Source organism: Thamnophis elegans, chromosome 17 (assembly GCF_009769535.1).
Source record: "Thamnophis elegans isolate rThaEle1 chromosome 17, rThaEle1.pri, whole genome shotgun sequence".
NCBI lineage: Eukaryota > Metazoa > Chordata > Lepidosauria > Squamata > Colubridae > Thamnophis > Thamnophis elegans.
The window spans coordinates 8,160,315-8,187,414 of NC_045557.1; the positions used below are offsets into that span (position 1 = coordinate 8,160,315).

General features: G+C 44.8%; 1 protein-coding gene across 4 annotated transcripts; it reads left to right on the forward strand.

The window, feature by feature from the left end:
• Positions 1-4,899: 4,899 nt before the first annotated feature.
• Positions 4,900-26,325, forward strand: DPF2 (double PHD fingers 2). Of its 4 annotated transcripts, none has more exons than XM_032233911.1 (12): positions 4,900-5,152; positions 9,072-9,232; positions 9,708-9,815; positions 10,603-10,766; positions 12,516-12,608; positions 14,748-14,826; positions 15,877-15,918; positions 21,698-21,835; positions 22,545-22,673; positions 22,865-22,977; positions 23,283-23,364; positions 25,842-26,325. In XM_032233911.1, the coding sequence occupies exons 1-12, from the start codon at positions 5,121-5,123 to the stop codon at positions 25,916-25,918; spliced, it is 1,218 nt and encodes a 405-aa protein (XP_032089802.1). In that variant the 5' UTR covers positions 4,900-5,120; the 3' UTR covers positions 25,919-26,325. The 4 variants fall into 4 exon arrangements, with proteins under 4 accessions (XP_032089802.1, XP_032089804.1, XP_032089803.1 ...); XM_032233912.1 differs by lacking the exon at positions 4,900-5,152 and adding an exon at positions 5,219-5,305 and having other exon boundaries at positions 25,842-26,034; XM_032233914.1 differs by lacking the exon at positions 4,900-5,152 and adding an exon at positions 6,317-6,441 and having other exon boundaries at positions 25,842-26,034.
• Positions 26,326-27,100: the final 775 nt, after the last annotated feature.

Below are 27,100 nucleotides of genomic sequence, written 5' to 3' on the forward strand. Positions count from 1 at the left end.
GGGTATTTTCCCCAAGACAGTGGCTCTTAAAAAGTTCCTTCCAAGCAAACAGAATGAATTATCAACGTGGAAACAAAAAAAAAAGGAATTTATTTCCCTTCCCCTCCTCTTTTCTGCTCCATATGCCAAGAAAGTGTCTCGAAGCAGCTGGTCCACGAAAACATACGATATGCACAGAATTCCTAAAGGATCCCGAAGGAATGTGGATTTTAATCTAATGCATGGTCAAAAGTCAATTTCCAGAATTAAATTATGCAGACTGTTTCCTTTCTCTTTCCTTAAAACACGCAGAAATGTTTTAACTGCCTATTTCAAGGAGCGTTTTAACTGCACATTTTAAAAAGGGTAAAAAAACCGTCTCCTTTGGCCATCTCCCCTATAAATTTATTTTTAAAATGATGGAATCTACACACACACCCTTTTAGCGATACGTGATTTGACCATCGTAATTTTTGGAAGACACAAAAAGCCCTCGATCAATAAAGCCACACCCAAGACCAGAATTTCCCCAAAGTTGTATTGTATTGTATTTAATAGATATATAGGCCGCCCAATCCCGGAGGATTCCGGGCGGCTTACGGAAAAGAAACAAATCTTAAAAAATATAAAGAATTAAAAAAACCAGAGAAAATAGATTAAAACCACATCATGCACCCACTCTGGTCGGGCCTGGACCTCAGTCATGAGGTCAGCCCCCAGGCCTGCCGGAATAGCCAGGTTTTGATAGCCCTTCGGAAGGCCATGAGAGTGGGAATGGTCCGGATCTCGGGGTAGTTCGTTCCATAGGGTCGGAGCGGCTACAGAGAAGGTCCTCCTCCAGGGAGCCGCCAGCCGACACTGTCTGGCTGACGGCACCTGAAAGAGGCCCATCCTGTGCGATCTTATCGGCCGTTGGGAGCAGTGGTGGGTTTCAAAAATTGTTCGAACCCACTCTGTGGGTGTGGCCTCCTTTGTGGGAGTGGCTTGCCGCCCATGTGACTGGATGGGAGTGGCTTGCCGCCCATGTGACCGGATATGAAGATGCTGACGACACTTGTCAAAAACCACCTTAAATTACCTGACACACAGCACTGGCATGCATAAGAATATGATGTAAACTTGTTTTTTAAAAGGCATCTTTGGTTTGCGTTAAAACAACTTCAACGGAAGCAATGTTCTGATTGCACCACAAATGCAGTAGTCATCCTTACCTTTCACAGAGGCACTGAGTTTTATAAATATGAGCATGATAGTGTAGAATAATCATATCCAAGGACCAGTGGTGGGTTTCAAAAAAATTTGGAACCTCTTCTGTAGGTGTGGCCTGCTTTCTGGGTCCACTGGTGGAACCTCTTCTAACCGGTTCGGTAGATTTGACGAACCGGTTCTACCGAATAGGTGCGAACTGGTAGGAACCCACCTCTGGTTGGGAGGTATGCGGCAGTAGGCGGTCTCGCAGGTATCGAGGTCCTAAGCCATGTAGGGCTTTAAAGGTAATAACCAGCACCTTGAATTGCGTCCGGAGACCAATAGGAAGCCAGTACAGTTCGCGGAGGATAGGTGTAACGTGGGTGTATCTTGGTACACCCAGTATCGCTCGCGCGGCTGCATTCTGGACTAGTTGTAGTCTCCGAACACTTTTCAGGGGCAGCCCCACATAGAGCGTGTTACAGTAGTCGAGTCTTGAGGTGACGAGGGCGTGAGTGACCGTTTGAAGTGCCTCCCGATCCAAATAGTTGCGTGATCCCTTTTTACAACTTCCTGCCAAGCCAAGTTGAAGGAGACGCCCGATGGACACAACAACCCTCTTACTCAGCCTAGACAACTTGAAGGCGGGCGGACTTCAACTCCCAGAATTCCCATGCCGGGTGTGGAATTCTGGGAACTGAAGTCCACACCTCTTCAAATTCCTCAGGTTGGGAAACACTGCTAGAGTAACACAGGTGGCCCTTCTCAACTGCACTCCAGCGTGATCTCCTCGTACGACTTTCTGATAAGAAAAAGTCAAGGGGGCAACCCGAGTCACTTAACAACTGCATGGATTCATTTAACAACGGTGGCAAAGAAAGGTGGGTAAAATGAGGCGAAACTTTGGGCTGTGTTAGAAATTTTAAAAAATGAGCAATGTTAAAAATATGGGGTTTTTTTTTTGGCTGAAACCTCATTGAAAGGGTCTCGGATATCCTCAAACGTCACTGCTGACATAAACGCACACAGATCCGCTAGAATAATTATAGGAAGGGATCAGATTAATTTTGGCAATGCTCTGCCACCTCCTGGCTTGAAAACGATCCTTCTTTGCAGCTTTACAAGGCTTGGAATTGCCACTGAAAGCAGTAAAAAATGCTGTTTAATCACCTAGTTGTGTCCTACCAGGAAACCAAAAGCAACAACAGGTTAGGGTGCATGGAAGCACAGTTTTCCTATGGCTAAGAAAGCTGCCAGTAAGACAGTTTGGAAAAAGGAGGAAATATAGAGAAATCAATTGAACGTGGAATTGTACCGCCGTTTTATGTGTGTGTTATTGTGCGTGTTGCATTTTTGCTGATAAATAAATGAAGGGAGACTAGTGTAGATCTATACTACTATAACTACTCCCCTTTATTTGTTTATCAGCAAAAATACAACACAAAAAATGGTTTTCTGCCGGGAAGGCTCCTAGGGTGGAGCTGAAAGGACTAGGGGAGACATGATAGCAGTGTTCCAATATCCCAGGGGTTGCCCCAAAGAAGAGGGAGTCAAGCTATTCTCCAAAGCACCTGAGGGTAAGACAAGAAGTAATGGATGGAAACTAATCAAGGAGAGAAGCAACTTAGAACTAAGGAGGAATTTCCTGACAGTGAGAACAATTAATCAGTGGAACAGAAGTTGCCTCCAGAAGTTGTGAATGCTCCAACACTGGAAGTCTTTAAGAAGATGTTGGATAGCCATTTGTCTGAAACGGGATAGGGTTTCCTGCCTAGGCAGGGGGTTGGACTAGAAGACCTCCAAGGTCCCTTCCAACTCTGCTATTGTATTGTATTGTATTGTATTGAAAGGCCAAAGGGAAGCAGTATGCCCCCTCCCATATTTGGGCATACCAGGTGTTTTGGCATAACTCTCTCTCTCTCTCCCTCTGTCTGTCTGTCTCTCTCTCTGTCTCTCTCTCTCTCTTTAACATAATCCTCAATTTTCAACAGTTCGTTTAGTGACCTAACTTGCAACAGCACTGCAAAAAAGTGACTTATGATCAGTTTTCACACTTAACGACCGTTGCAGCATCCCCGTGGTCATATGATCAAAATTCAGGCGCCTGGCAACTGGTTCATATTTATGATGGTTGCAGTGTCCCAGGGTCACACCATCCCCTTTTGCGACCTTCTGACAAGCACGGGGAATCCAGATTCACTTAAAAACAGGGTTACTAACTTATCACAAGCAGTGATTCACTTAACAACTGGCCAGAAAGATGGTAAAATGGGGCAGAATTCAGTGAACAAATGTCTCGCTTAGCAACATAAATTTTGGGCTCACTTGTCGCAAGTCGAGGACTAGCTGTACTTATAACTTTTCCCAGCCTTCATCATCATCTCTTAACAACCACATAATCCCTTGCGGGGTAGAGTGGGCAACTGGAGTTAGCAGAGAGTTTAGTGGCCAGATGCCCTTCCTGTTGCCAATGAAGAGTTTTGTTCAGCAGATAAATTCTCATTGTGCCCAGAGAGAAAAACATTTGCCTCTACCTTGGATTGAACTCACAGCCTCCTGATTGTGAGGCGAGAGCGCCACCTCTAGGTGGAAAACTCCCTAAGATTTTTCCATCCTTAATTGGCAAAAATACTACATTTTTGACAAAAATACCATATTAAGTAAACCAATATTCCAGGTGAGAGAATATCTAATAATCAAATTGACTCCATATTGAATTATATATGTAGAAAACAGAGGGGAAAAACAGGCCTCTCATCAAATCAAACAGTCAAATCCCTCTGTTAACTATCCGTTGTTGTATTTAACATGTAGAAAATCCACAAACTGCCATCTGTCAGAAATGTAAGGTCTCCTGCTTGGGCAGGGGAGAGGGGGGGGGGTTAGACTAGATGACTGTAGAAATCTGTGGCTTTTTTTGGGTGGAGAGCATGGATCTGTGCATTTTCTCTTTAAGAATAGTATAACTTTAATCAGTGGTGCATTTGATTCTAATTCTTCAACATAATATGCATGGATGTATATTTGCATACTGGTAACCCTCGACTTTCAGCCATTCGTTTAGCATTCACTGTAACCATTCAGAGTTACAACGGGACTGGAAAAAGCGACTTGCAACAAGTCCTCACATTTATGACCATTAACAACATCCCTACAAACATGTGATCAAAATTCAGGTGCTTGCATTTATGACAGTTGTAGTGTCCCAGGGTCATTCGTGATCTTCCTAGCCACTTCTGACAAGCAAAATCAATTGGGGGGAGCTGGATTCGCTTAATGACTGCATGATTCACTTAAAGATGGCAGTGATTCACTTAGCAAACTTGGCAAAAAAATCATAAAATTGGGTGCAATTCACTTAACAATCTCCTTGCTTAGCAATGGAAATTCTGGTCCCCAACTGTTGTTGTAAGCCCACAATCAAATGTAAGTAATTAAGTTTATTTATATTTATATATAAATAGGTATTTTTATAGAAATACCTATTTATAAATATTTATTTGCAAAAGAAAAGCATCATTTAAAATGCCTAGTATTTTTTTTCTAGACAGATATATGTAAGGGCAGCAGTGAGGTATTTTTTATATATTTTTTTCTAAATACTACAAAATATTACATCGAAAATTTAATTCTCTGTTTCCCGGAACTTTTCACGCATGCGCTCTCGATGGCAGATCTGCCGCATGCGCAACACACGTGAATGGAATTTTTGTCGACGGCCTCCTTTGCGCCTGCGTGTTCTTTGCGCCTGTCCTCTCCCACCGCGGGAAGAGCGTGGGTGTAATTGCCTTCTCTTTCCTGGAGCGTGAGGACAAGTTGGGGCCCACTACGCATGCGCCGTCTTCGAACCTGATCGGAAGGTTTCATGGAGAGCGGTCGCCGGAGTCAGCGAGAACGGGCACTCGGCGCATGCGCCCTCGCGTGCTTCGCGGCCACAGGCGGCAGAGGGGAAGATGGCGGCGATGGTACAGAATGTGGTGAAGCTGTGAGTGGAACTGTCCCCTCTTTTCCCCCCATCCCCCCTTTACTTGCAATGGTACAACCCGAACCTTAGACGAAGTGCGCGCAAGGAGGGTTGTTGGGGAAGAGTCCATTCCGCTCGCGGGGGTGTTCCTGACAGGATAATGGAAGGAGAGGGGTTAGCAATTGAATCTCTTTTTTTTCTCCTCTGCTCATTGCTTAGGACTGAAGCGATATCTTTAAAAAGTGGGTTTTAAAAAGCGGACGGAGCCTTTGTATGTGTATATATATATATGTGTGTGTGTATGTTTGGGGGAGGTGGGCAAGAAAGCACCTTAAAGTTTCAAAAGTGAGGTACGTGAGGGGAAAAAAGACCGGCCGGCCACCTCAAGATGCCTTTTAAAGATGGGGAGGAGCTTTTTAAAAAGGAGGAAAAAAAAACCTTAAAAAAAAACCCCGAACCCCAATTATGAATCTTTTGAGGGGGCTGAGGTAAATCCCGCTCCCCCCCCAAAAAAGCCTTGGATGAAATACAGTAAATAGAGGGACTTGTAGAGGCGAAAAAAAATCCCCTTTAATATATGTTTGTGTGTGTGTGTGTATTATTTTTCTCCTTTCCTTCCACAACCTAGCTTTCCCCTCAGAAGCCTTAAACACATTATATTTACGTATATATAAATTTATATAATGTGCTTAAGGAGTAGGTTTCTGAGGGGAAAACTGGGGGGAAAGGGGGAAAATTGAGAGATTTTGGGGAGCATCTTCTCCCACCTAGTATGTTTGGATCACAACTCCCATCATCCTAAGCCCTGCCCTTGCTATTTAGCTTGTCTTCCTGGCAAACTTCACCGGGAAAAGGGGTTGAAATAATCAAAATTTGGGCAGCTCTTTGGAGAAAATGAGCTCCCCCCCCCCAAAAAAAGGTCAAGACCCTTAATGGAAGTTTGAGAGAAAGTCCTGAATTTCTTTCCTAGGCACCCCACAAAATGGGAAAATAAAAGTTTTTCTGGTCTCCCCCCCCCTTGTTCTTTAAAGCATTTACAGTTTTAGAGGGGGGAAAACGCAAAGGATTGGAGAAGAAACGCAGCCTTTGGAAAGGGAGGGTCTCTTTGCATGGGTGAAAAGGAGATTTAAAAAAATAATCAATTTTTAATAAATATTTTTTATTGAGGTTTGTTGTACAGGTAGTCCTTGACTTACGACCGCGATTGGAGCCCAAAACTTCCGTCGCTAAAGTGAACCAGGTTTTGAATTGAATTTTGCCCCATTTTATGACCTTTCCTGCCGCCGTTGTTAAAGGAATCACTGCCGTTGGTACGTGAATCCGGCTTCCCCCTTGTCTTTGCTTGTCAGAAGGTCGCAATAGAGGATCAAATGACCGCAGGACACTGCAGTCGTCATAAATATGAGTCAGTGGCCACGCGTCGGAATTTTGATCACGTGACCACGGGGATGCTGCAATGGTCGCAAGTGTGAAAAAATGGTTGTAAGCCACATGTTTCAAGGCTGTTGTAACTTACAACGGTCACTAAATGAAGTGTTGAAGGTCGAGGACTGCCTGTAATTGCAACTTGTACAAATAATGGTGGGAAGAGAGACGAGAGTAGCTGTCTTAAAAATAAAATGGCACAAATTTACAAGCTCCACTTAAAATATCAGTTTGAAGTTGATTTGGGAAAGCTTATTTCCAGTGGAAAAAGTGTTGCGAAGTTGCAAGTTGTGTTGTGTGCAGCTTCTCAATCTTCCCACAGCTCTCCAATGTTCCTGATTGATTAGGGAAAGTAAAGAGAATTACGTATAATGCATTGATATTCCATCTTCAAAGACCAAATTGGATGATTGGGGATGCTGTTATATTTTCCATGTGAGGCAAACTCATAACATCCCATCCACTGCTTTTTATGTGAATTGGTCTGGGATGAGAAAGGCAGGATATAGGAAAAAACTCTGAACCCATGACACAGACGGGTGGACTTGAAATATTTGAGAGAAATAAAAACTTACATATGGAAGGAGATGGAGGGACAAAGTGGGAGTGGAGCAGTTTGCCCCATAGAACAAGGCTCAGCAAACTGTGGCTCCGGAGCCGCATGTGGCTCTTTCATCCCTCTGCTGTGGCTCCCTGTTGCCAGTTAGCTCCACAATTGATAGGGCTTTTGGTTAGGACAGGTAGAGGGAAAAGGACGCCACACAAGGAGGAAGTAGGGGAACCAGACTTCCGATCAGCTTCAGAATTGAACAGGGGAGCTTCCAGTTAGGACCGTTGCGGATCTTTGAGTGTTTAAGATGTGTTTATTCTTTTGAGAGGATGAAGACTAGCTGCATTTTGGCCTTAGAAAGGAGAGAAACCGAAATTCTCAGAATCCCAGAATTGTAAAAACAGTCGTCCTACTCAGGTATTTCTAAATGCCGTGAAGAATTGCAGTAGAGATGGTTAAAACAAGGAGCTTTGTGTGTTATCCCACATTTCTGAACAAAACCATGCCATTTGTTGAGGAAATTGTGGATCCTAACTGAGCCAAGAACATTGTGCGTGTATGTGTTTTGTGTTGGTAAATTTCTTTAAGCTGTTTCAGTTGATAGTTGATGATCAAGATTGACTATAAAACACTGTAAACATAGTGGGATTCTGATTTAACTACATTAATTTTCTCTCCCTCCCTTTGGTTTCCTTCCCAGACAGCAAAGTTGTAATGTTACTTTCTTTCAAGCAAGTTGCATTGTTTTCTCTACCCTCCTTCAGCTTTTTTTAGTGTGTGGCAAGGTTTAAACATTGAAATTACTATAATTATGGACTGTTCAATTAGAGAGACTTCATTGCTGCTGCACCACAGATTTTTGAAGAACAAGGGAAAAATGCAAGCTGTGTGTACTCTTAAGATATTTCTGCATTCTTTTCTCTTAGAAGTTTCCATCATAAGCCTATTTGCTAATGGATTTATTGAATAGAATTGGACATTTTCTTTCTTCGCGTGAATTTACTAGATTGAAAGACAGTTGCCATATATACAATACCAGCTCCACAGGTGCTTCTTTTGTTCTGAAGAAAGGGGGGGGGAAAAGCTTAAATCCATGCTTCTAATTTGAATTTCAAACCAGCCTCTTCGCATTTAATTATGACAATATCTGCGAGCGGTCAGCTGTGTGAACAAAATACAATATTTGCAATCTGTCAAAAGATCTATCCTGCTAGGGGTGGTTTCTTGTAATGCTTAGGAAGTGAGATCATCCATCTATAGTTTCCTGGATTAAATGGAGGCAGGTTCATCATCAGACTAAGCGATAAAGTGATACACTTACAGTCAAGTATGATGAGTGAATCAAGACATTATAGCTTCAACAATAAATCATGCTTTTAAAAAAATAGCTTTATGTTACGTACAAACTCATCCAGGGCCTCCCAATGACATAATTCAGACAGTCAAACTACCTAAGGATGAATGCAGATTCTCCCCAAAGCTGGGCCTGGTTTGTACTTTACAATGCGAAAGAAAATTACAGAAGGGTTGTGGCCGGCCATATTCAACTGAGTTGTAATTATCATCATCATCATCTTCATTTAGTGACCCCATAATCCCTTGCGGGGTGGAGTCTGGACAACTGAATGGAGCTAGCAGAGTGTTTATTGGCCGGATGCCCTTCCTGTCGCCAATGCAAAGGTTTTTTCACCAGATATATTCTCAGTGTGCCCAGAGAGATAAATATCTCCCTCTACCTAGGATCAAACTCACAGTCTCCTGATTGTGAGGCAAGAACTCCACCTCGACGCCACCGTACCACAACTGAGTTGTAATTATGTTTAAATGAAATCAAATAAACTTTTTCCTGAATTTTGTTTCCAACATGCCACTTTATATTAAAACATTCTCCACTCCCCAAATGCACACTGTTGTACTACAGAAAGACATTTCATTAATGATGTCCCTCCCAATCTTTTGTCCTAGCCTTGGTGAACAATATTACAAGGATGCAATGGAGCAGTGTCACAATTATAACGCCCGGCTGTGTGCTGAAAGGAGTGTCCGATTACCGTTCCTGGATTCACAGACTGGGGTGGCGCAGAGTAACTGCTACATTTGGATGGAGAAGCGGCACAGGGGACCAGGTGGGGCATCAGGATGGCATACAAAAACTTGGGCTTTACCTGGGATGTCAATTCCATGATGTCAGTTCCATGATGTCAATTTCGGGCAGCATCTTTCCTGCTTCAGTTCATTTACGTATATATACCTTGGGTTGAAGGCAAATCTCATTTTCCTCATGAAACCCACTTGCTCATGGTAGGAAGCTGCTGTGGGATATTTTGGGGGTGGTGGTTTTCCGTGATAGCAGCATGAATTAGTGCTGGTATATACTAAAATTGCTTTATTTTTATTTTATTTGCCCATCTAGCGATCAAGAAACTCTGGGCAGCTTAATGATTCCTGCAAAGAGAGCTTCTAGAAGTGTTCAATATCCCAAACCAAAAGAGTGTGCCATAAAGTTGGCCTAACTTTATATATAAGCTCCCCCCCCCCCCTTTATATATAAATTGAATAATTAAGCAGGCTTTGATTTCCTCTTTTTTCTGTTTTTGGAAGGTTTGGCATCTGGCCAGCTCTATTCTTATCCGGCTCGACGCTGGCGGAAAAAACGCCGTTCCCATCCTCCAGAGGATCCAAGACTTTCTTTCCCTACCATTAAACCAGGTTTGCCCTGTCTGTATTATATAAAGTTTTAAATTTCTATCATTACAGGTGGGAATCATGACAGAGCTTTCACCTGGCTGAAGTGATCATTCAGGCATATATTACAGAATTTGTAAATTGTCCAGGCAAATTCCGGGGTAATTTGGACAGGTAGATGGGGGCTACCTGAGGGGAGAACTCTGTAGTTCTAAATCAGACAGAAAGTACCTTTGTATCTTGTTACTTGTATACTAATGGAGCAACAGGACAGCCAGACATTTAAAAAAAAATGTCAGGTTGCAAGTAAGAATTCCGTATAGATGCAACATTAAAGGTGACAGAAGAGATCATGTCATTCTTGTGTTAGGACCTAGTAGATTTCTGCATTGGCCTGTGGTGCCTATCAAACGTCTCTTAGGTTATTTGGCCAAGGTCAATGGAAGTTTAGATTGAGAGGTCCTTGGTGCTCTCTGAGCTTGGTTGTTTTCTTGCAGACATTTCATGACCCAACTAGGAAACATCATCAATGCTAAAAGGGAGGGGGGAAAGGAGGAGAGGACTATGGGGTCCTTGGTGCTCTCTGAGCTTGGTTGTTTTCTTGCAGATGTTTTCTTTACTCAAACTAGGTAACATCCTCAATGCTGTTATCTAGATTGGGTCAGGAAACAGCTGCCAGAAGACGACCAAGCTCAGAGAGCACCAAGGGGCCCTCCATTTCAACCTTAAGTGACCAACATTCTCCTTTTATTGGTAGCTTGGATTCTTTGTCTTAATGGCTTTAAGACAATGAAATCTCTGTTTTTGGCAGACACTGAGCAGGCCCTAAAGAAAGAAGGCTTAATCTCTCAAGATGGCAGCAGTTTGGAGGCCCTCTTAAGGACAGACCCCCTTGAGAAACGCAGCTTGCCTGACCCTCGTACCGATGAAGACAGCCTCAGCGAGTTCCCCGTTGCCAATAGCCGCACCCGGAAGGTAGTGTAGAGAATGGCAGCCTGTGGTAAAATAAGACATCTTTCCTTTGAAAGATGCTCATGTATAGAACATATTGTTCTTCTTTTTGTTTCTTTCTCTCCCCCCCATCCTTCCTTTCTTTTCCCTGTCTCTTTCTCTCTCTTCTCTTCCCTTCCCTTCCTGCTTTCTTATCACCATCCAACTGTTGCTCTGGCCACCAAGGAAAATTAAAAGTAAAATATAAAAATTATAATAAATACAAAGCTGCCAAGAACAAACCATTTGTATTTTATTTATTAACTATATGCTACCCATCTTCCTGTGGCAACTCTTGTCTCTCAGGCTGAGGGTTGTATAGCCACCCCTTGAGAATAGCGACATGGATCTCCTGTTGGGAGTGGGATTAGAAATGGATCACCCCTCATTCCTTTCTGAGTGCTGTTGCCTGGGATCCTGTAGAGAATCCATAGCTATCTTTTTCGATTCCTTTCCCCTTGGTTCATGCTGATCGTTAACATTCCGTGCAAAGAGACGTAGAGACCTTGGACAAGGATTCTACCACTTGCCACCTCAGTTGAGCCCAAAATCTCTGTTGTCAAGCGAGAAAATTGTTAAGTGAGTTTTGCCCCATTTCACCACCTTTCTTGCCACAGTTGTTAAGTGAATCACTGCAGTCGTTAAGTTACTCTTGCGGTTGTAAAGTGAATCTGGCTTCCCTATTCACTTTACCTGCCAGAAGTTCATAACACGACCCAGGGATATTGCAACCGTCATAAATAAGTGTCAGTTGCCAAGCATCTGAACTTTGAACACCTGACCACCGGGATGCTGCAGTGGTGGTAAGTGTGGAAAAACACGTCATAAGTCACTTTTTTCAGGGCCGTTGTAACTTCAAGCAGTCACTAAATGAACTGTTGTAACTTGAGGTCTACCTGTATGAAGCCACTAGGGGAATAAGGAAAACCACAGCATACAAATACACTGGTTCCATCATATATTTGAGAGAGAACACAAAATATTTATTAGATGATTTTAAAAAAACCTAGAGGTACAGTGGCAAATAGCCTGGATCCTATATAAGTCCTATTTATCAATCAGGCTGTAGAGGTAGTCCTCCACTTACGACCACAATTGAGCCCAAAATTTCTGTTGTTATGTCAGATGTTAAGTGTGTTTTGCCCCATTTTACGACCTTTCTTGCCACAGTTAAGTGGATCACTACAGTTTATAAGTGAGTAACCTAGTTGTTAAGTGAATCTGGTTTTCCCCGTTGACTTTGCTTGTCAGAAAGTCGCAAAAGGGGATCACGTGACCCCGGGACGCTGTGACCGTCATAAGTATGAACCAGTTGTCAAGCATCTGAATGTAAATCACGTGACCATGGGGGATGCTGAAAAGGTCGTAACTGAAAAATGGCCATGAGTCATTTTTTTTTCAGTTGTACCTTTGACCGGTCGCTAAACGAACTGTTGTAAGTCGGGGACTACCTACATCTGCCTTTGGATTCAGAAGCTGCACTGAAAATGGTCCCTGATTGAGCAGGAATATCGTTGCTCTTAGCATTTGTCCTGCACAACTGCTTGCAAACTGCGCTTGCCTGGTTTTTACAGAAAAACTATCAATGCATTGATTGACCAGACAAGGGAGGGTTGTTATTAGATAGCTTGTCAAAGAACCCGACGCCTGCAAAGCTGTGATTTAATGGGAATATTCCTTTGGATGAATGAAAGCATCAGTTTCTCACAGCTTTTTGCATCCTTTTTGTTTCAGCGAATCCTGGAACCCGATGACTTCCTGGATGATCTGGATGATGAAGATTACGAGGAAGACACCCCAAAACGACGAGGCAAAGGAAAGGCGAAGGTAAGGGGTGAACGTGCCTCCCTTAAAAATTTCCTCCGTTTCGACTTCTGTAGGCTCCCTGAATCCTACATCTGCTTCTGTAATGTAGACTAAGGAAGGCCTCTGAACACTTTAGGCAAGGAATAGAATAGAACACAGCTGGAAGGGACCGTGGGGATCTTCTAGTCCAGCCCCCTGTTCAAGCAGGAGAATCTATATCATCTCAGACAATTGACTGTTCAGTGTCTTCTTAAAAACCTCCAGTGACGGAGCGCCCACAACTTCTGATGGCCAGCTGTTCCACTGGTTAATTGTCCTCACTGTTATGAAGTTTCTCCTCAGTTCCAGGTTGCTTCTCTCTGATTAGTTTCCATCCATTGTTTCTTGTCTTGCTTTCTGTTGCTTTGGAAAATAAGTTGACCCCCTCTTCTTTGTGGCAGCCCCTCAAATCCTGGAAGACTGCTATCGTGTCATCTCTAGTCCTTCTTTTCTCTAGTCTAGCCAAACCCAAATCCTGCAACTGTTCTTCCTATGTTTTAATCTCCAGGCCTTTAATCATCTTAATTGCTCTTCTCTCTGAACTTTTTCCAAAGCCTCAACATCTTTTTTTTTGTAGTCTGGTAACCAAAATTAGTTGCAGCATTCCAGGTGTGATCTTACTAGGGTTTTAGGAGATACCTGAAATCTCCCAAAAGATGCTGGGAACACAGGTGCTTTAGAGTAGAAGCCATTAGCAAGGTGCAGGTGTTACTCTGAGCATCTAAAAATCAAAATGCTGAGAGTCTTGGTTAATCCAAGTTATTATTACCTGCCGTCTGAAAAAGATCTTAGAGTGGTTTAGAGAAATGAATAAATATTCATTTTAAGATTGTTACAAAGATCTTTCACTGGGTGGCAGCCTTGGTCTACATATTTTCTTAGTGTGATTAGCAGAACTAACCACCTACATGCAAGTAGTCCTCGCTTAACGCTAATTGGGGAGCTGGCAGCAGATTCAGACAGTGAGGAGGTTGGATAGGAACATGGGTCTGACCGTTCTGGAGAGCCTTCCAGGGTCCTTTGCATGCTGGGAAATGTCACATTTTGGGGATTCATAAAAAGAAAGGGGAGTACTTAAGTCCTCTGGGTGTTGTTTTCTCCAGTCCAACAGGAGGGGGAGTTAAGTAGTATCCTTCTTCATTGTTTCTCCCTCCCCATCTTCCTCAGGAGCAGCTGCTTTGCCCCTAAGCAAAGTGGTCGTGACAATGAGGAAATCTCATGAACATAACTGTGCTTTCTAGCTGAAAACGGACAAGACTATTCAGTTTCATATCTTCATCTTTTGTTTGCCGTCCTCCTAACCCTTTCCCTCTCCTTTGGAAGGTTCAAATGCTTGCTTTTCCTGTCTTGTACCCATTGAAGGCAATGCGATTGCATTGACAGCCTGGGGCTGAGAGCTGTGGGCATGCTACACAAACGGCTCCTTCTTATAGTGCCCTATCCGTCATCGGACATTGGCGGTCATGTTGGCGATCCTATTTTGATCAACAGCCGCACGAAAAAGTGCTGCTGAGTTTTGTCCAAACCGGTCCCTTAGATTTTGAAGCCACGATGTTCTTCTGCCTGGACTTCCATTGTCTTTAATCTTTCCCTGTAGGATGAAGCGAAGGATGGTATATTTTTCTGGGTATCCCATCACATGTACAAAATATTCTAACTTTCGCTTTTTTATGGTTTTGATGATTTTCCTTGGCTTTCCCAGCGGCTTATCACCTCCTTGTTTCTGATTTTGTCAACCCAGCTTATACGTAACAACCAACTGTAAATCCACATTTCAAATGCTTCTAGTTTCTTGAAGTGGTTTTCTGTCCAAGACCAACTCTCTACTCCGTAGAGCAGGATAGAAAAGACGTAACGTCTGACAAGCCTGATTTTCAGTCTTTAGGCTTATGTTGTGACTGCAGAAGACCAAAGAGCTTACTCTTCAAATCCTTTCTCTCGAGTCTCTGTTCTGCGGAGAACGGGAGAGAGAGAGACCACAAATCAAATACAGTACAATGTATACTAACTGGAATGTGGTTCCATCTTAGATTTTGTACTTTTTCCTCCAAACCCAGAAAAAAATCATACTGTGTATCTACCTTCAATTTCCCCCCCAAAAAATATCTAATTTCCTTATAGGGTAAAGGAGTTGGGAGCGCTCGGAAAAAGCTGGATGCAGCCATTTTGGAAGACAGAGACAAACCTTACGCATGCGACAGTGAGTAAGAAGGGCGAGCCGGGTTATAGTAAACAGCTTCTCGATTTTACTGGTGTATAAGCCGGGAATAGCTCCTGGTGTCAGGATGGGGTTGTGTGCGATTGCCCAGATGAGGGGGGGGTCTCTTGGGAAGATGTGCCACAGGCTGGCTACGCCCACCTTCTTTTACTTGCTCCCCTCCCCCCCCCCAATTTATCATGCACTGGGCTGAGAGCCGTTTTTGGGGTGAGCCAAAAGACATCATTTATCACGCAGTGTGAAGGAGGTAACATTTCTTTACCCAACTTCCCCAAAAATAAATGGCAGTTTTGCCTGATGAAGAGGTGTTTTTTTTTTCCAGTTTTGCCCCAATGGGTTCAGTGAGATGCAGAAACACGCAGCATTGGCCGCTTCTCTGCTGCCTGAAATTGGCTCCCTTAAGAGAGCATCTTGGAAACAGATTCATTTCTGAGTTGGGCGTCTTCTCCGTCCCACCCGTGGGATTCTGGGAAAAGTTCTAACCCATTTCTTCTGGCAGATCCTGGGATTGGATCTCTCTCTCTCACACACACACAGCAAAGGGAGGAGAAGCTGTCTTTATCCTGGGCTGCTTCTTTCTCCTTTTTGCTACTGTTATATGTCTCTTGTTGCACCTCACATGCAGACCCCCAGAGTTACGGTAGACAGCGTCTCCTTTGGCTCCACATTTCACAACGGTTTGATCTTTGACCTGTTCTCTGTACACCGATTTGCCAAAGGAAAAAAAAATAAATGCCCATGAATGAAAACTTGGTGATTAATGGAAAAGTAGGGAGTGAAGGGCAATTGGCAAGACCTTTCTAAGGGGCAAATCATGAGTACCCTGAAATTTCTTTTCTTTTCTCTCCTCCTTTACTCTCCTGTAAGGATTTTATACTGCAACCCCCTCTTAATTTGAAATAACACCAGTGAGCTTTTATTTTCCTCTCCTCCTTTTTTAATCGCTCTGAATAGCTGACTTTGTGTGCATGTGACGTGTGTGATCTTACGGACTGCCTTTCACCTTTCTCTCATTCTCTTTCTGTGTTTCAGATAGTTACAAACAAAAGCATACCTCCAAACCTCCTGACCGAGGTATTCCATTCTTTCTGTCTTGCTGTTTAATTTCCTCCTGATCTTGTTCTTCTGAAATGTTCGTTTTTAAAAACACTTTTTCCTCCCCCCCCCTTTTCCCCCCTTTTCCAAATAAAACCCCTGGGTCTTCTCGTGCAGAGTGCCAAAAATCCCTCCCTTCCGATGATATCTATTTTGGTTTTATGTATGTGACATATAAAAGTGACGCAGTGGCTCAGTGGCTAAGACGCTGAGCTTGTCGATCAGAAAGGTCGGCAGTTTGGCGGTTCGAATCCCTAGAGCCGTGTAACAGAGTGAGCTCCCATTACTTGTCCCAGCCTCTGCCAACCTAGCATTTTGAAAGCAGGTAAAAAATGCAAGTAGAAAAACAGGGGCCACCTTTGATGGGAAGGTAACGGCATTTCTTGCGCCTTCTGCATTGCGTCATGCCAGCCACATGACCACAGAGACATCTTCGGACAGCGCTGGCTTTTCGGCTTTGAAACGGAGATGAGCACCGCCCCCTGGAGTCTGGAACGACTAGCACATTTGTGCGAGGGGAACCTTTACATTATGTGACATATTGAGAGGGGTGGGGGCAAACATGGCATTTGCGCACGAATTGTGGGTTTGGGGAAAGATATGAATTCTTTTGAAGTGTGGTGGTGAATGTGTTGAATTGAGAATTTGACGTTTTCCCTCTAGAGAAGGACGGATTTGAGATAGTGTCAAGCTTTGCAAAATTGAGGCCAAAGAGAAAACGGTTTCTGGGGAATTCTGGGAGTTGAAGTCCAGACGTCTTGAGAAACACTGTTGTAGAGCATAACTGGCTGTGGCAAACCCCCAGCGTCATTCAGATCAGCTGCCATTCCAAATCTGTTCTGCCGGATGTTGGGACGTGGCAGGAGCTTGCGTTTACTTCCATCGTTGCTAGAATCTGTAAAATTCTCTTTTAATACACCAATAATCTTAATTGGCGTTGAGAGGATTGTTTTTTCTTCCGGCCTGCTGGGCTTATGCCTCATGGAGTGTGGGGAGGGGGGGGCAACTGAGTTGGGACTTTGCCTTCTCCAGCTGAAGAGACTTGTTAGCACAGGAACAGGGCAAAAGGTCTTCGGGTTTTGTAAATTCTGTTACTAATAGCCCAACGGCCCGAGTCTTTGCTCTTCATTCCCTTCGTTAGGTGACCTCTGAGCTATTTGCAGCCCTTTTCTTTCCCCAGCAACCAGGTGATCCTAGATAATCTGCTGGATTTCCTCACTGCTCACAGCAAAAATGGAAGTTTCTCAATTCTGTCAGACTGTTGGGAATACAGGTAGTCCTCAACTTATAGCTATAACTGAGCCCCAAATCTTTATGTTAACCGAGTGAGAAATTTGTTAAGTCAGTTTTGCCCCACTTTACGACTTCACTCGCCACAGTTGTTAAGTGAATCATTGTAGTTGTTAAGTTAATAACCCGGTTGTTAAGTGAATCTGGCTCACCCATTGCATGTCAGAAGGTCACAAAAGGGGATCACGTCACACACACACACACCGGGACACTGCAACCATCATAAATATCAACCAGTCACCAAGCATCCAAATTTTGATCACGCCATCATGACAATGCTGCAAGGGTTGTAAGTGTAAAAAATGGTCGTGTCACCTTTTGCAGTGCTGTTGTAACTTTGAACAGTCCCTAAATGAACCGTTGCAAGCCGAGGACTACCTGTGAAACCAGTGCTGCTGGTTTCTCCCTGACAAAGACAGTTCTAAGCCTGAATTCAATTGTTGGTAGCGATAACTGAGCCTTGGTGGCGCAGTGGTTAGAGTGCAGTGCTGCAGGCTACTTCTGCTGGCTGCCTGCAATTCGGCAGTTCAAATTCCACCAGGCTCAAGGTTGACTCATCTTTCCATACTTCCGAGGTGGGTAAAATGAGGACCCAGATTGTTGGGGGCAAGAGGTGGACTCTGTAAACCGCTTGGAGAGGGCTGTAAAGCACTAAGAAGTGGTATATAAGGCTAAGTGCTGAGTGCTATAACGAGAGACAATCCTTGGTCACAGAAATGCAATAATCAGGATCTCTTCCCCTTCTGCCTTTTTCCCTCCTCTGTGGAACGTAAATGTGTAGGTTTGAAGGAGAAGGGCTGGGTTTTTCTTTCCCACCAGCAGAAGAACTGAGTCAGATCTTTTTCCATATCCATTTTGGTTGCTGACTATAGTAGCTGCATAGAGCATGGCCTTTCCGTAATCAGCTGGGTTTACGCAACCCTTAAGAGAGCTGTCACTTTTTTCTTCTTGGCAAATTAGATTTCCAGTTGCTGATCAAACACACATATCCATATTCATGTGTGCCCACACACACACATCCATACTGAAACATCCCTGAGTCGTGAGACCTACATAGCTCAAAAGGATTTGGAAAGGATTTGTTCCTTTTTATCCGCCACTTCCCTCCCACCAGCAGCTCTACTGCTTCCTTCTAAATATGGTCTGTTTTCTTGTTCCTGGCCTGAGCTGTTTCCAGATTTAGGAGGTATTGTTTGGTGGATTAATTTGAGCCGCGGAGAAGGTGATGGATTACTTATTCTGCTTTCCTTGCCACTAAATATGTTCCTGGCACAATCTAAAGCTAGGAGTTAGTTCTATCAGGTCTTCTTCGTTCCAGTATTTTGCAGAGAAGGATAGTAAGCAATGAAGAAGATACATTTCTGTTGAGGGAAGAAAAGAGCAGCTAAAATGTAGCCCGGGCCTCTTTCTGCAGTTTAGGTGGTCTCCCAACTTGGCATCTGTAACACTTGTGGAGTTCAACTCCCAGAATTACCCAGCCAGCAGGGCTGCCTGGGAGTCAAAATCCACAAGACTTAAAATTGCCAAATTTGGAGAGCCCTGCTATAGATAGTTGTGGACTCGCGGATGTTGCTAACTAACACTCCTTGGATAGCCTTGATGATGGATGCTGAGAGTTGTAATTCAGCAATATGAGGCAGGCATATTCCTAATCTCTTAATCCCAGAATTCCCTGTTCCACTAACTCCCACCTTTCCTCTTATGATCAGAGTCAAAGAGTGGTTATGTTTGCTTATGCCATGCTTTCCCTTAAATAAGGAGCTAGTTTTAAAGCATTACCGAAAGAGTCCATGCTGGGTGCAGAAGAAGGAATCTCTCTTCCCCCCCCCCCCCCCCCAAAGCTGGCATGGAAATCCCAGTTAACGCTAAAATGCATTAACCAAGTGCATAGCTTTTGCAAACTCATTTGCCAGGCTGGGCTTAAACTGACAGAAATACCGTAAGTTAGAAAGCTCAAGATCACATGAAATATTAATATCACTTTATAATGCATTGGTAAGGCCACACTTGGAATACTGCATCCAGTTTTGGTCGCCACGATATATAATGGATGTTGAGACTCTAGAAAAAGTGCAAACAAAATATATGAAGAACGGTTGCAGGAACTGGGCACGGCTAGTCTAGTGAAGAGAAGGGACTAGGTGAGACATGATAAGATTGTGCCAATATCTCAGGGATTGCTACAAAGAAGAGGGAGTCAAACTGTTCTCCAAAGCACCTGAGGGTAGGACAAGAAGCAATGGGTGGAAACTAATCAAGGAGAGAAGCAACTTAGAACTGTGGAAAAATTTCCTGACAGTTAGAACAATTAATCAGTGGAACAACTTGCCTCCAGAAGTTGTAGATGCTTCAACTGGAAATTTTTGAGAAGAGATTGGATAATCATTTGTCTGAAGTGGTGTAGGGTTTCTTGCCTAGGCAGGGGGCTGGACTGGAAGGGACTCCAGGGTTCCTTCCAACTCTTGTTATTCTATTCTAACCTGTTAATGCTAAAATGCATTAACCAAGTGCATAGCTTTTGCAAGCTCATTTGCCAGGCTGGGCTTAAACTGACAGAAATACTGTTAAGTTAGAAAGCACAAGGCTGCACAGAAGTACAGGGGGTGGCTTCGTGTTCCAAGCACCACATGAGCCAAAATTCGGCATGAAGAAGACAACAAAAAATAGAATAGGGGTAAATTATAAAAAACCAAACAACTGTGCAAGTCTTTTTAATTATGAGAACAGCGGTATAGGCTTAATTATAGCAAAATCTAGAATAGGGATATTTATGCAAAAGTACTTACAGGGAAGGCTTGGATTTGGGAAGGGAGGTGGTGTTATGGCCTGCAGAGTCGAACAGTGAGGAGGTTGGGAAGGAACATGGGCCAGTCCTGGGGGTTGAGGGAAGCTCAGACGAGGGCTCTGCGTCAGAGACAGAGAGGGATCTAGACAGCAGTGAGGCAGAAGAACAGCTGGAGCCTGTTCCCAGTGTGCGCATGCGCAGGGCAGCCAGAAGACAAGAACAACTAAGAAAGCAGGGTCAACTTAGGAGTAAAGCTACACCTTGGAGGTGATTCCCCCCACCCCAATAGGAAACAAAAGAGGAGCAAACAGGGAGGGGGCTTTTGCAGGAGGCAATTCATCCCTTTGGTTGCTTCAAGAGCAGAAAGTTCTGTTTGTGACTATAAGAGACTCTGTGCCAAGGGTTGCCTTGCCCTGCGTTTGGAAACTAGTTATCTGGCAGCTCTCCAAGCGAGATAAAGTTCGTGTGGATAAACATTCCTCTGAAAGACTGTTTGCTAAGCCTTGCTGGCTGTGAACGAAAGGATTTCACAGTCGTGTAAATAAAACAGGTTTTGCCAGGACCAATTCTCTGCTTCATGCTTGTTAAGGAAGTCTAGGTCAGAACAGGTGGCAAATCAGGGTCATACCTGAGATTTGCATAAAGGATGGAGTCTTGAGTAAACATGATTTTTTCCCCCCAAGACACATTATTCCCGCACATGTGGAAGGGCAGAAAAACATCCTCGCTGTCCATTGAATATCCTTAACCTTTGCTTTTTGGACATCAGATAACATCCGTAGAATTTCAGTCCTCTGTTTCATGAAAACCAGAAGGTTGAATTTCATCATCTGTCGTCTGCATGCACTTTATGGATTGTTTGCAATGCTGGGTTGGGGTACGGAATGTTGGCCATTCCACTATTGTGGCCAAGAGTTGTTTTGCTTGTGGCCCTGAATGAGCTGCCTTGGGAGTTCGCCGAGTTCCCTGGAACAAGGTGACAGGCGGAACTTGGGTGTCGCAGAAGGGATCAGGTTCTGTTCTGTGAGAAGAGGGAATACCTCTTACCCTGCTACCAGCAACTCTGCAACTATATAGGCACCCCTTCCACTTCTGTGCAAGTAGTCCTCAACTTAACAACCGTAATTGAGGCCGGATTGCAATCGTTCAGTCATTGGAGCCGTCATTCGAAGTATCGGGTGACCGGGTTCAAAGTTATCATCATTAAATGAATGCAGAAGTTGTTAAGCGAATCCATTTTCCTCAATGGGCATTGGTTTTTGGGGTTTTTTTGTTTTTGTTTTGCTGGAAACCAGAAGAAAACGCTGAAAACCAGCCCCCCCCCCCCCCCCAGTCACAATTGCAGTTGTGTGTCCGCAGGATGCTGCAAAAGTGCCCCGGTTGCCGAGGGGCCCAAAATGTGATCATGTGACCGCAGGGTGGGGTGTACGGCTGTCGTAACTCCCAAGACAGGTCATAGGTAGCTCTGAGGAGGCCTGTCATAACTCTGAACAGTCATTAAGTGACCGGTTGTAAATTGAGGACTACCTGTTTGGGGAAGCAGGCTTTGGGGTGGATGTTGAACGAAGGCTTAGCCCACTGGTGGGTTTTGCTGAGAAGGGGCGTGGGGGGGAGGGGGCTGGGGCTGCTCTTTTACATCCCACGTGGCTCTGAAGTCTTTCCTTTTGATCCTTTCCTGGGCAGTCTGTGGGAAGCGCTACAAGAATCGTCCCGGCCTGAGCTACCACTACGCTCACTGTCACCTGGCAGAAGAAGAAGGGGAAGACAAGGAGGACTCGCAGCCCCCCACACCCGTCTCCCAGAGATCAGAGGAGCAGAAAAGTAAGCTGCGGGGAGCTTCTGCCCCTCCCTTTGACTTGTTTGGAGTCGGTGGGGCGAATCCCAGGGCTGATTTTCTGTGCTGCTGTTCAGCCTGTTCCCTACCAATCAGGACAGCCCCTTTGTTCAGCCCTGCTGGTCCTTGCATAACGGAGGTCATGGAACAGCCTTGCTGTCAGGTTGCATTGGTCCACTTTGGCATTCGTCACCTCCACTCCCTCCTTCCCCCAACTCCTCGCTGGGACTCTTGTTTTTGAATCACCTGCAGCGGCCGGAGTCCGAAAGGGCTCCAGCTCTGTTGCCCAATTATGCTTAACAACGGGAACCTTCTCCAGCAAGGGGGGGGTTTTCTTCCACCCCGGCCAATTCCCTCACTGGTCCCATTTTCAGAGAAGATCATGGTGCCCACCTCCAGCCGTGAGAATTGACAGGCTACAGTTACCCACCGCGGTTAGAAATGGGCTCGGCTATAACAGTTTAAAAGGGACCATCCAAGGTTTAAAAAACAGAAATAATTTGCAACCAATATGTTGGTTAGGAAACTTGCTGAGCCCAAGTTATGTTTCTGATCTCACAGTTTTGCTGCCCAAAGTTTTCCGTGCAGGATTTGCCCATTTTGGGGATGGGGGAGGTGTCTCAGGGTTTAGCTGTGCTGCTAAAGAGGACGATTCTGTGCCTTGCTTTGAAAGACGAACCCCTTCCTCCCCCATAGCCAAGAAGGGTCCCGATGGTTTGGCCCTGCCCAATAATTACTGCGACTTCTGTCTGGGAGACTCGAAGATCAACAAGAAGACGGGTCAACCCGAAGAGCTGGTTTCGTGCTCGGACTGTGGGCGATCAGGTACACGAGCCAATGGGAGCCCTCTCCCCTCCTTGGGTGCACCCTTGAGAAAAGGAAGTTGGGGGGGGAGGCTCTCTTTCACCTTAGCTGCCCGCCTACCAAATAACTCATCCGCCTTTCCCAGGATACATCTTAACGCTGCCTCTCTCTCTCTCTCTCTCTCTCTCTCTCTCTCTCTCTTGCCTCTCTAGGGCATCCATCTTGCTTGCAGTTCACCCCAGTCATGATGGCTGCCGTGAAGACCTACCGCTGGCAGTGTATTGAATGCAAGTGCTGTAACATCTGTGGCACCTCGGAGAATGATGTGAGTGTGCTTCTTCCCCTACCTTCCTGCCCCCCAAAGGCTGATCTGGTTCTGTCGTGGCCCGCCAGCAGCCAGTAAATCTGGCAGCAGATTCGGACAGTGAGGAGGTTGGATAGGAGCATGGGTCTGACCTTTCTGGAGAGCCTTCCATGGTCTTTTGCATGCTGGGAAATGTCACATTTTGGGGGATTCATAAAAAGAAAGGGGAGTACTTAAGTCCTCTGGGTGTTGTTTTCTCCAGTCCAACAGGAGGGGGAGTTAAGTAGTATCCTTCCTCATTGTTTCTCCCTCCCCATCTTCCTCAGGACCAGCTGCTGTTCTGTGATGATTGTGACCGTGGTTATCATATGTACTGCCTCACCCCACCTATGTCTGAACCCCCAGAAGGTGAGTGCCATTCTGCTCCCCTTCTTGTGGCTCCCCCACCTTTCCCCTGGGTGAGATTTTGGAGTTGTGAAGGGCTGTGCAGCCCTAGTATTGTTGAGCAGCCTCCTTCCTTCATTTTGATCTTCCTTCCTCCCTCCTTCTCTTTCTCCTGGCTGCCCTAAAATTGGTGGTCCAGCTCATCAGGAAGAGCCCAGGTTATGGCCCACTGCTGTGACTCATTCTCTTTTTTAAAATCAAAATGTGGGAGTTAACTTGCAGGTTAGATACCTGTTCCATTAAGGGTCTCAGTGCCTGTGATGTTCCAAGATGAAATGGCCAGCACCCGGATGTTATGTAAGAAATAGCATTTTGAAGCCTCGAATCTTGTTGTAGCCTCCAACTTACAAGATTTTAGGCCTTCCGTCACGAAACCTCATGAGATTTCAAGCTGCCCAGGGTCATCCTATTGGAGGAATGGCAGCATTATAAATTAAGATAGAATGAAAAAAGGGGAGGGAGGGAGGAATTTGAAAAAGGAAGGAAGGATTGGAAGGAAGGAAGGAAAGGAAAAGAGGAAGGAAGGAGTTTAAGGGGAGGAAAAAAGGAATTTAAAAAGGGAAGGAAAGAAGAATTTAAAATGAAGGAAGGAGTTTAAAAATGGGAAGGAAAGAAGGAATTTAAAAAGGGAAGGAAGGAAGGAGAAGAAGGGAAGGAAGTTCAAAATTAAGACATATGTTACATGCATTCACTTCCTGTATCATGACAAGGCAAAAATGGTGGCTTGCAGCAAGCTCCTTGTTCCCAGAGCCAGGGCTGACTCAGGGATTTGAGAGGATCCTTTCAGCTCATGTGAATTTCAAAGAGTCTGTTCATTTTTACATCACTTGACAAAGAAAATCATGAGTCGCACTCAGGCTATGACGGCTCCGGTTCAATTATAGATGCAGTGTGTGTGTGTGTGTGTCTTTCTGCCTGTCTGTCTGTCTTCACTCCTGTTGCAACTTGTCTTCTAACGAGGAGGTGACTTACACAGAACCATCCCGGGATGGTTCTGTGTGAGTCACCTCCTCATTAGAAGACAAGGCCCTCGATTGCATGGGCTCCACAGGATGTGAGCCAATGCATTGTCCGGTTTAAAAGTTCCTGGAATTAATCTTTACATCTCCAGTTAATCATTAGTTTGGAGGAGGTAACGACCTCTGCCCGAGAATTTGACACATATCGATGCCAACCTGGCAGTAATGATTTGCTCATCCCAAAGTGTCCCAAACCAGCTTACATTGGATCTCTAGCCCCTAACTCCTGATAGTGAGAGCAGTTAATCGGTGGAAGAGATTAACCTCTTGGAATTGTGGGTGCTCCATCCCTGGAGATTTTCAAGAAGAGACTGGGTTTGTCTGGGGTGGTATCAGGAATCCTGTCTTGGGTAGCGGGTTGGATTAGAAGACCTCCAAGGTCCCTTCCAGGCCTGTGATTCTATGAAGACCTCCAAGGTCCCTTCCAGGCCTGTGACTCTATGAAGACCTCTACGGTCCCTTCCAGGCCTGTGACTCTATGAAGACCTCCAAGGTCCCTTCCAGACCTGTCACTCTGATTTACCACCCATAAGCTTCTGCTCTGACCCGAGAATCCTAAAAGGAATGGGAATAAGCAGAGAAAGGGGGAAAGGGACTGAGTCACATTATATGTAGTCCTCGACTTACAACAGTTTGTTTAGTGGCCATTTGAAGTTTAATAACAGCACTGAAAATAGTGAGCTTTTTCACACTTATGACCGTTGCAGCATCCCCGCAATCACATGATTTATATTCGGATGCTTGGCAGGTGACTCACATTTATGACGGTCACAGTGCCCCCAGTCCACCTGATCCCCTTTTGCGACCTTCCGATGAGCAAAGTCCATGGGGGGAAACCACAGTCCCTTAAGAACCACAAGACTTAAGCACCTGCAGTGATTCATTTAACAACCGTGGCTAAGAAAGGGGGTTAAATGGGGTAAAACTCACTTGACAAATTTCTCAACTGAAATTTTGGGCCCAGTTATGGGTGTAAGTCAAGAACTACCCACACACAGGGCGGAGGACAGGAGAGAAAAGTCGAGGGAAGACGAGAAGGTAGAAGTAGACAGGGGAAAGAGGAGAAGGAAATGGCTGAGAGGAGAGGAATAAGAGAGAGGGAAGTGGAAAAGAGGAGAGAGACGAGGGGAGAGGAGAAGAGGAAAAGGGAGAAGGAGAAAGGTGAAAGGAGAGAGATTAATATATAGCATTGATGGTACAATTATGAAAATAATGCCTATAACTATGACATACAAGATTATGTATTTAAAAGAGACTATAAATGTATGATTAAGAGAATGTTGGTTATAATCAGGGTGTATAAAACTCTTGTCTACTCAAAAAGCAGTGGATAGAGCCAGCACAAGTGGAAATGTGATGTATTATAAAGAAAAATGTACAATAAAAAGGACTTGACTAATGAAAATGCTTTTCCCCTGGCAGGAAGCTGGAGCTGCCACCTCTGCCTGGATTTGCTGAAGGAGAAAGCCTCGATCTTCCAGAACCAGAATGCCTCCTGATGGCTTTTCAGTCTTCGACGAGAACCTTCACTTGTCCAGGCTCTCTCTTGGGCTTCTAATCTTTCTCCTGCTGCCCACTTCCCACTTTGGGTCAGTGTCTCCCTTGTTGGTTGGATCACACATCCGCACGCAGACACAAACACACTCACACCTCTGCCTCACCGCCTCTCCTTCTGTCATTCCCCCTGCCTCCTCTCTGGCAGTTGGGGCTTAAAACCCCTTCCCTCCTTCCTTAACCTTTACCTAAGAATTTTGAGACCCTTTCCTCAAAAATAATAACAATACTCCAGCATCCATGATAGGCTGAGGAGCACCACAGCTGGCCTGGGAGCATAAATGCTCTTTCTTTTCTCACTAACAAGGTCTCGGACTGACACCCAGCTTGAGGACTTTGTTTGTACAAGCGAGACCGGAAGCAAAAAGAAAGAAAACCTATTGAATCGTTTTTTACTGATTTTTCCATCTGCTTCCTCTGTTCAGCCCCATTGCAGTGGTCTGGGCCGTCTCGTGCTTCTAAACTTCACTTGTTCCTTCGTCCCTGTAAGAAACCTTTATTTTACACACACACCCCTAACGTGGTTCAGAAGTGGCACCACAGCAGCCTTTGAGAGGATCGTGGGTGGCATGGAAACCCAAATCAAAGGCATCCTCCAGGCTTGGCCCAAGCAAGCGCGACAGCAAAGTAATTCAATTTGCCTCGTTCAAAACAATCATCTCAAAACTTTGCCAAATCCGTGTCTTGGATGAGTTAGGAAAATCCTGCACGGTTTAATCTTTCTCCTCTCCAAATTCCTTAAGTATGGGGCTTGGGTACCAATCCCACATGCGTCGATCCATCCGTGTTTCAAGACGCTTTCTTCCTCGGGAGGTCCATTTGTGCATATGTCGGTGTGCGCGGGCATTTAAAGCTCCTTCAGGCTTTTAACACACCGGAGTTAATCCCTTCATTCGGGGAGTCTGCCGGGATGCGTAAGTTGTGCGGAAGATTTGGAGGGTTGGTGATTCGTTGGGCAACTTTTGGGTGGATGCTGACTCTAAAACGGGTGCCCAACCTTGGCAACTTTAAGACCTGTGGACTTTAACTCCCAGAATTCCCCAGCCAGCATAGCTGTTGGGAATTCTGGGAAATAATATCCACAAGTCTTAGCTGGCTGGGAAATTCTGGGAATTGAAGTCCACAAG